Source organism: Tubulanus polymorphus, chromosome 8 (assembly GCF_964204645.1).
Source record: "Tubulanus polymorphus chromosome 8, tnTubPoly1.2, whole genome shotgun sequence".
Lineage (NCBI taxonomy): Eukaryota > Metazoa > Nemertea > Palaeonemertea > Tubulaniformes > Tubulanidae > Tubulanus > Tubulanus polymorphus.
In genome coordinates, this window is record NC_134032.1 from 3,801,539 (window position 1) to 3,810,707 (window position 9,169).

The 9,169-nt window shown below is 37.4% G+C and overlaps 1 protein-coding gene across 1 annotated transcript; it reads left to right on the forward strand.

The window, feature by feature from the left end:
- Window positions 1-5,022: 5,022 nt before the first annotated feature.
- Window positions 5,023-8,855, forward strand: LOC141910166 (uncharacterized). Its single transcript, XM_074800888.1, has 5 exons — window positions 5,023-5,166; window positions 5,626-5,756; window positions 6,884-7,075; window positions 7,152-7,214; window positions 8,604-8,855. The coding sequence occupies exons 2-4, from the start codon at window positions 5,636-5,638 to the stop codon at window positions 7,196-7,198; spliced, it is 360 nt and encodes a 119-aa protein (XP_074656989.1). The 5' UTR covers window positions 5,023-5,166; window positions 5,626-5,635; the 3' UTR covers window positions 7,199-7,214; window positions 8,604-8,855.
- The last annotated feature ends 314 nt before the right edge of the window (window positions 8,856-9,169 follow it).

The following is a 9,169-nucleotide window of genomic DNA, read 5'->3' on the forward strand; positions in this document are numbered from 1 at the left end:
AATTGCACAATATCTTAATATTTGCACTCATTACTTGTCTCAAAAGATATGGTAAAAAAATCCATCAATATTTGGCTGAGGAAAATATCATTTGATTACTATCCACGACTTTAATTGTAGGTACATAATTATTTGATAGAGAAAAAATTGGCTCTTAACAAATTATTCTTTAAAACTATTATACATGGGATAAAATAAAGTAAAGCTTTGGCTACTTTGGTTTGAAACTTAGCACTAAAAAAAATCCAGCTTAAAGCATAATCAGCACCGACTGTCCATCTGTACTGTTTGATTCAACAACATCAAATTCATTTTTCAAAATGTAATTATTCAGAAACACTATATATGATCAAAATGAAGCAGATTACTTTCCTTAATACATGTACACTGTATCAAGTTTAATGGTCTCATGTATGCCTTGAAAAATTAAGCAGATAAAATATTCAAAGTATTTTAAGTACAACTCAATATAGATGCTAGATTGGGTAAATAACTGTTTACATAATGGCAAAATACCATGAATGAAATATATGATTGTATGATAGTTTAGAACCACCATTCTATAAAATTGATTGGTATTACATCTGTTGATGCCCAAGCTAGGCAGCCTTGGATTTAGTACATCCTCCTGGGTCGTATCGAACAATGAAACGCGTAATGGAATACTGGCTATCTTTTTACTTCTGGATAGTAGTTCAAACCGAAGTATCGGTACACGCACCCTCGCCTGCCAGGGGTCCTGTATCGCCCGCGAACTCGCTTCCACCCCCTGGACTCACGACGCGTGATTTCATTACTGGCGCTTTTGCACATGACGTCATGTATCAACTTGCGAAATAGTTCCTTGTTCGCCCAAAGTTCGCTGATTGGTCCATTTAACGGGAATTCCAACAGAAGCCTCATGTCATTTGTTATCGGTACAACCAGATTCTGGTCGGCCATTTATATACCAACGACTCGCGAGGTGACGTGAACCGTGATGATGTATTGCTAACTATCGATCTTTACTGTAACAGAGAAAATGCAAAAAGTACATGATCTTAAATTTAATTGCCACCCTGCGACAGTGATGGTCTTGGTGAAAGCATTGTCACTAACCCAAGGGCAGTTCTGGGTTTACTGCAAGATCCTGGGCATAGGTGTATAGGCCTACCTATTCTTCTTGTTCCCATTTTGACAGTGAACAATAGCAAAGGAACAATGTCGAAGGATCATGACATCAAAATGACACTGTCCAACCGACAGGCAAAGCCAAATTTGTATTATTCTTAGCTTCTTCGATAAGTTCATGGGCCGTTTTGGTATCAAACAAACACACACACATTGTACTTCAATGATTCCACTGCATCAAACAATAAATCATGGTTTAAAAAGCAATTTACCTGCTAAAAGTTTGCTGTCATCCTCAGTGGTACCCACCATTTTGAAATTGTGGTGTGAAACGCGAAAAAAACCGTCAAATGACGATTTTAACACCGTGCTAAACCGGCAACAACCGTCCATAGACGGTTCCATATCCGTCACTAATTTTAGGTCGGGACGAAAAACGTTGTTCAACGGCATCACCGATTTTAAACGGTTTCATACGTCTATTCACGGATTGGACGGTTCCAAAACCGTATATTGACTGAAATTAAGTCGTATGAAAGGTACGACGTGGTCATTGCCGTATAATAGCGGAAAACGCCGTTAATTGACGACCTTCTCCGTCCTCAGACGTTTTTAAACCGCACCTTTACGGGAAAACGGGAATTTACCGTTTTACTTTTTACAGTGTATCGGATTACATCGTCACAACCCAAATGATATCGCCAGTGAAAGGGCGAAGCAGATGATATGAAATTTGACACGTCAAGAACTGCAATGTGTCGTTAAACTAATAGACTATTCGGCGTTTGTAATTAAGCTCATGAGATCTTATGATTCAATTCCATATTAAGAGCATTTTTTTGTGAAGATTCTTTTGAGCTAAGTCCAAACGTCGAGATGACTATATAATGATGAAGTCGAAACGTGGAATGAAGTATTACCTGGAAAATATTGAGAACGCTTTAAGCCGTAACAATACTCTGTGAATGTGTTTATCAATTCGATAATTAACAATATACATCATATTTTCTACTAGAATCAAGAAATAACAGATGTGATATGGTACTGTGCCAATGCGACAAGACTGCCGCCGAGTGCTTCAAGAAAAACTTACGATTTTACAACCCGGCCAGAAAATCGTCGAGTCACTTGGATAAATTCATCCACGCGTTCTACTAAAATGATGACTTTACGTCAAAAATGTAATATTTTGCCATAAATACATATTGAGTCTATGTCACCAGGTCATCATCAAACGTTTGTTTGTGTCTCTAGGATCTTTCAATTTGTGCTCGTCTATAAGTTACCTCAGTGAAGTTGGTTACTTGTTCCTTATTCCCTTACTGAGTTCTCTACGTTTGCGAGGTCGTTCCATGGCTCCTCTGTAGCCTGTTGTCAATGATTATCACTTGTGAATTGCCTACCAATCGATGCATTGTTTCACTGCGATTTTCACAAGAATTAAAATTTTCTCTAATCTCTAAAATCATTCATTCTCGCACTTAGGAAGAAATTGGATTTCAATGGATTTCAAATTCATTCGATGATAACGTAACCACGCAAAATGCCCTTGTTTCTCATCTGCCTTCTGAAAACGTGAGGAAGGCGGTAAGTTTTTAGCTCTACCTCCATTTAAAAAAGCAGAAATAACGAGACAATTAATTTTAATGAATTATTTGACGCCTGCAAAAATTAATGTAGGACTTTTGGGATAAGCTAACGTGGCAAATTGCAAATTTGAAATCGAAGTTTTAAGAAATATGGGGAATTGTGAGATTTGGCGATTGGGTAGCAGGTCGACCGGGCTAAATCCCGGCCGGGGACTGCCACTCGATCCTCTTGAGTCTGGGTTAAAGTAGACACAGTAGATTTTTATGCTATGAATATACAGATGCGAGCGAACGAATAAGTAAATGTACTAATATAGGCACTAATTAGACACTGGCCAGTCCGGCAGTGCGTGAAAACAAGTTGTTTTATGAGGAGATGAGGGGAGTTTTTGATTTTCCTAAGAAGGGGACAAAAGGTACGACAATGGGCTGCTATATCGTGACAACGGCTTTTGGTCGAACTGAAAATATCAAGTTTTACATTTTACTTACAGTGACGCTAAGTGAATAAGTGTATTTCTAGCTAGCGTACAGCTATATAGCACCCTGAGATTTCCGCATCGCAAGCCCTGGGTAACTACGTAAAAATTCCTTAAGTCGACGATCAGGAAGCAACGACGAGAAAACGTTCTTAAAACTTCAAACCGTAAATTTCACTTTATTTTCTTCGATATATCGGAGAGACGAGGCTGGACATCCAACCCGCTCATAAGCTACAACTCGAATCTCTGATGTCCTTCAACAAATTTTCAACCAGGATACTATCACATAAGACACCAAGGGTGGCAGAGACCAGAAGGCAGTTACCAAAACAATACAAACTGACTGACACTTCAAGTAGATTTCTAAAACAAACAAACAGTCCGACACCCCAAAACTGACTAACATCCTGCCCCCTTAGTAACAACAATGAAAATAAGACAATAATTGTAAAATAAGAAATAGAATTCATAACTAGACCTAAAAATGCTCTGTTAATTTAGACTAAATTTAGTTAAATATCTACGGTGTTATAGATATAAGACGTTTCAGATACGATAAATTTCCTTGAATGAAACGGTGATTGTGGTGTGTGTGATCTAGAACCCTCTCAAACTTACGATTCACATCAATTTGAGTAGATTTGTATTCTATGAATGTCCAGATGCAATAGAACGAATGAGTAGATGTACTTATATAGGCACAGATCATTAGCCACTGGCCAGTCCGGCACCGATAAAAGGTCAAGCCTACTATTTATTTGCATATTTAATTAGTAATGAAACAGTTATCAAGTAACTTGAATATATTGTTAAAGTTATTCAAAGATATTACAATTTCTATCATTTCTGTATCATATGCCCCTCCTTTCACAGATTCGACCGAGAATCGTTCAAAAACTGTACATACATCATCAAATGGCAAGAGCAAAATTATATTTCAAAAAAATCGCAGAAAACAAAAAACGTATATGCGAAAGGATGCGTAATAAGACTGATCAATCGAGGGGATGACTACACTACTACATTTATGATATGACTTGCGGATGATATCGAAACTACAAAATAGAAAATAGAGAGGTAACTACCGAATAAATAACATCTTTTCAGCGCTCCCCGGTCCGTACCACAAATATATAGCACTCGGTTATCTAAATGGTTATCTAAATGATCTCAAAAAACATGTCACTATAACAGTTTATATCTAATCTGGACCGAATTCCACGTTCTTGAAATATTTATGTTACTGTATATTGAAACAGATCTCTATAGAACCTAATCAAGAGCTGTGTAACCAGGAGAACTTTTCAATCATATCAGCGTTTTTACTTACAAGAACAACCGTGCAAACATAAAACACAGGTTCAAATCTCAAACAATGAGAACAAATCTGCTTCAAAATCACGAGGAATTCAAATAAACAGAAAACCTGTGATCTTATTCATTTTCAATTACTAATTTTTTATACAGCGCGATCTGAATCTAGCTACATTTAAAACCTCGATATTATTTTGGGTTCATTGGATTAAACATTTTCAAAACTTCAAGTCGACCCATTAAATGTAGCCATCTGAAAATAAACATCACCGATCAAGCCTTTGAAAGAAATGCCATGTTCTATGGCACAACTTTCCCATATTATAAACCAGGGGTACACCTCCAATTCGTGACTTTGGAATATAATGTGATTGAACGTCATTTAGGACTGTGCTCTCGCTCATCTTACTTTTTGAACAATTTCGTTTTAGGTCAGTGTGTTACTAGACCGGGTGTTGAAGATAGATTTTTTAAACAAAAATTTTTTGATTTCACTTCAATCGCGTGGACCGAAACAACAGCCGACATGGCTATATCAATATATCACGTGACAGAGGCATGGTTGAATATTGGTCCGTGAAAATTCAATTTTACTGCATTTCAGTGTCTTAGTAGAAGACACGGAGCAGTAGTGTCCGTACATTTTTCATACAGTTTCGTCATATCAAGAGGTATGTTGTTTAGATCTTTTCAATGTCGAGAGGTGTGAACTGTCCGATAGCGGGTGAACTGCCCGATAACTAGCGAACAGTCTGACAGCTAGTGGGCTATCTGACGGCTTGCGGGCTGTCAGACAGCTATCAGCTGTCTGACAGCTAGTGGACTGTCTGCTAGTCAGCTTTCTGGTAGCTAGTGAAATGTTTGATAGCTGTCTGGCAGCAAGGGAGCTGTCTGATAAATAGGGAACTGCCTGAGAGCTAGTGAGCTCTTTGATAGCTAAAATGTACTGTATGATATCGCGCGAACTGTGAGAGAGCTACCGGTAGAGAGTTAAAGTCAGCAACACGGAAGCTTCAGCCTGAATATGGGTAGAGGTTAATTTTGAAAATACAGGAAAAAACAATTGATAGGTCAGTAGAATGTCTGCACTGTTAGAGATAGAATGATGTAATTCTAATTCTGTTTTTCAGTGCAAGTACGATGGCGGAGAGAAAACCAGAAATAAATGTAGATAATTCCAAAATAAGGATAGGCGGTAACAATAATAAGACGACAATATCGTCAAGTTTCGAAGGCATCAGCAGACCTGCTGAGAATCTAGGTAATAATATATGGTTATAACCAGTGTTCATTTGTACAGGTGTGACTTGAGTCCAAATGTAATCTTAAATAGTAAAGTAGGCAATAAAAAAATGTGTGTCTGGAAATTCTGAAGTAAAAAATGGACCCCTCACCCGAATGTTTTTAATTCTTGAATGAATATTAAACGACCAATGGTCCAGTGGCCCACCAAACTGTGCGAGGTAAAAATCTGCTACGCTGTAACAACAATGCATAGATAAGAAAAAAGTTTATCAAAAATTGAATCGATTTTGGTCAGTGTCGACTTTTAATGAAACCGAGCATTATTTGGGCAAGAATGAAATCTTCGAAAGTTTGTTTATGGGAATTTTAGATGCAACAAATGGTCTCAATTTTAATACAACCCGAGAGGGAATGACATAAAATAACTAAAACTACCAGAACGGCATAAGATAAGTAAAACTACCAGGTTACGCGCATCTTTACAACGATTTGTCAGTGAAGATGTAAGCTTGAACCATGTTGTTTTCATGACTCTAGTCCCAGCGGGCTATTGTGTTCACTTATCGTCCGTTTTCCATAGAAGGTATCGAGTTATCTTAGTAAGTTTTGCAGACGCTTCCTCGATGGATATGATATTTCATTTGTACAATATACGTTCATCTTCCCGGGATGAATCAAAAGAAAATCCCACTATTTGTATTTTTATGTTTTGAGCTAGTTTAGGTTTAGAGAATTATTGATAAAATTAGGTTTTCATATCTGAAAAACCTGATAGAAGCGGCAGGCAGAGAGAGTTAGTTATCTGTAAGACCTGATAGAAGCGGCCGGTAGAGAGTTTGTAATCTGTTAACCTGATAGAAGCGGTCGGTAGAGAGTTTGCAATTTATAAACCTGGTAGAAGCGGTCGGTAGAGAATTTGTTATCCGAAATTTCTATTCCTAAATCGCAATACGTTCAACCGAAATCTGCCCAATAGGTAAATGATAATCCACACGAATTGTTTCAACATGGAAAACCTGAATGATTATGAATAGAGGCTAATTGTGAAAATACTCTGGACAGTCTAGTCAGGGCAATGTCTTACTATAAGATGATAAAGACTTATTGAGATGAAATGACTGCATTCTAAATTCGGCTTTTCAGTACATGGGACCGTGGCGCAGAGAAATCCAGAAATACACGTAGAACATTCTGAAAATGTTCAAATCGGTGACAATGTGGCGGAGAAAAATCCACGGATAAATGTAGACCATTCTGAAATGAGTGTAGGCGGTTCCTATAATGAGACGAAAATATCTTCAACTTTCGGAGGCGTCGGCACTTCTGAGAACTCAGGTAGAATTATAGATTGTAACCACCAGGGCTATCAGGTGTTGATTGTATTTTGACTCTTTTGTACTTCTCATTGTAGAGCATGGTCGCAAATCTGGCCCATCGACTGTTGCTACCTTGCTGTAAATTGACGAGAGACTAGGTAGGATCTAACGTCGGTTTTCAGGCCCTAAAAGCGGGTGCTGAGATCATGGCGAATAAACTAGTTCATCCGTCCATGCTGAGATCAACTTTCAGATCTTGAAAACAACTAATACCTATAAACATTGGTCTGAGTAAAATATTCGAGAGAAACATGCTAGGTGATTCAATCAAATGATATCACAAGTGATTTAAAATCGGGAATGGGGATGAATCTAGGAGCAATAGGTTGCGATCCTTGTGGCAAAGGAAAATAGCAGTTTATTGAAAAGGTACTTCCAAAGGTTTGATATTTTACTACATCTGATTAACTAAGACAATCTCTTAAAACCATTGAACTGCAAAGTTTTGATCCCTAGAAATAATTTCTTAGGAGAAAAACAACTCGTCTCTATCTTTCAGTGGCGACGAGTAGCACATTTTGAAAAGTTTAAAAGAGCCTTTGTTACAAATTCATTTTGAATAACTGAATTTTATGAAGAGCAGCCATTTTACAGTGATTAGTGCCAGATTCTTGTTTTGAAATATGGCTATGCGCCTTTCTAAAATGCAATTGCACGAACCGTGTGTCCTTTTCATATTCATTTTGCCCATGCTCGTGAACCTTCTTCAACGTTTAGGCTAATTTGTAGTTACTTTTTCCATTTTCAAATGAACCGATACCTATACCCGCCTTTTTCAAATTGCTCCAACTTTCCAGTTGCATTGCCAGTAAGTCGGTATCATATTTCACTGATATCCCGGAAATTCTACACGTAACTGAATTATCAGCAGATGAAAAGTGAAAAGAAATATTCAGAATTTGAGGGTCTTGTTCAGGACCACCAAGATAGCCCTTGGGCCAAAAGTTGTTTTCTCGTCCAAAGTTGATTTCAATTACAATTACAATTACAATAAGTTAATTTAGTCCAGAATTATGAAATTGCACAAAGCAGAAAATTATTTTACAACATACCTCGCAGCATTCAATTTACATTAAGAATGTGTTAAACATTTGCGTATATGCAACGCCAGTTTTTTAAGGGTTTGGCAATTTAAATTAAAAAAAATTGTGCAACTAACTGGGGAATCGTTCCGGGATGTATCTAGCTCTGAATTCCTGGAAGGACGGGCAGACGAGTAAAAAGTGATACTCGTCTCCTACCGCCTCTAAATCACTATTTTGGCACAGCCTATTGACACGGGCGATTCCGCGCCACTACCAGAATTCCACCGGTAGCCTGTGATTGAGCATCTAACTCTACATAAAGTGGGTGCTAAAATCAAGCTGTTTTCAGCGATGCCTCGACAAATATTTTTTATTGCACAACCTTTCTTTGAAACAATAGGAAATATTGTGACCAGAATCAGCCACCATAGGAAACATCCGAAACTGATCTCATTATTTCAGATGTCACTCAAGTTCAGAGGTGTCTGGAAGAAACGTATAAAAAAAATGATCGACGTTGAAAATGACTAACAAAGAGGTTTGGTGGAGCGACGAATTACTCAATTTCAACAACTTATTCACCAATGAACACTCGAAAATTCTACCCCAAAACGAAACCCGATGATAAATGAAGAAAGTGAGGAGCAAAGAGTGATTTTACCCGGTAATTTCAGGAAGCTTTTGCAACTCGCTATAAAAAAGACGTCCAGAAATTCTTACAGAATATTGTGTTTTGATGATCCTCTAATCTAGCAATGCGAAATTCCCGTTTCTTGTTGGATATGAGCGTATATCCATATTCCTCTGGTTATACTGGATGAAATAATTTGGGAATTGTAAGTTATTAAATTTGAACATGAATAGTTAGAATTTTGTAATATGTTTCAATTTTAGGATATTGAATTTCTTGAAGATAGGATCAGTGTGTTCTAGATAGTGGGACGTATTGTTAATTATTATTGCTTTTTGCAATAAAATGAGTGGATTTATTGCATAATTACTACCCCGGATTAAGTTACAATATAAAT

Bases quoted from the DNA above. Each gene is read 5' to 3' on its own strand.
- LOC141910166 (XM_074800888.1), top strand. From the start codon at position 5,636: ATGGCGGAGAGAAAACCAGAAATAAATGTAGATAATTCCAAAATAAGG. The intron at 5,757-6,883 runs GTAATAATATAT...TCGGCTTTTCAG, and splicing joins CAGACCTGCTGAGAATCTAG to TACATGGGACCGTGGCGCAG. The intron at 7,076-7,151 runs GTAGAATTATAG...TTCTCATTGTAG, and splicing joins CGGCACTTCTGAGAACTCAG to AGCATGGTCGCAAATCTGGC.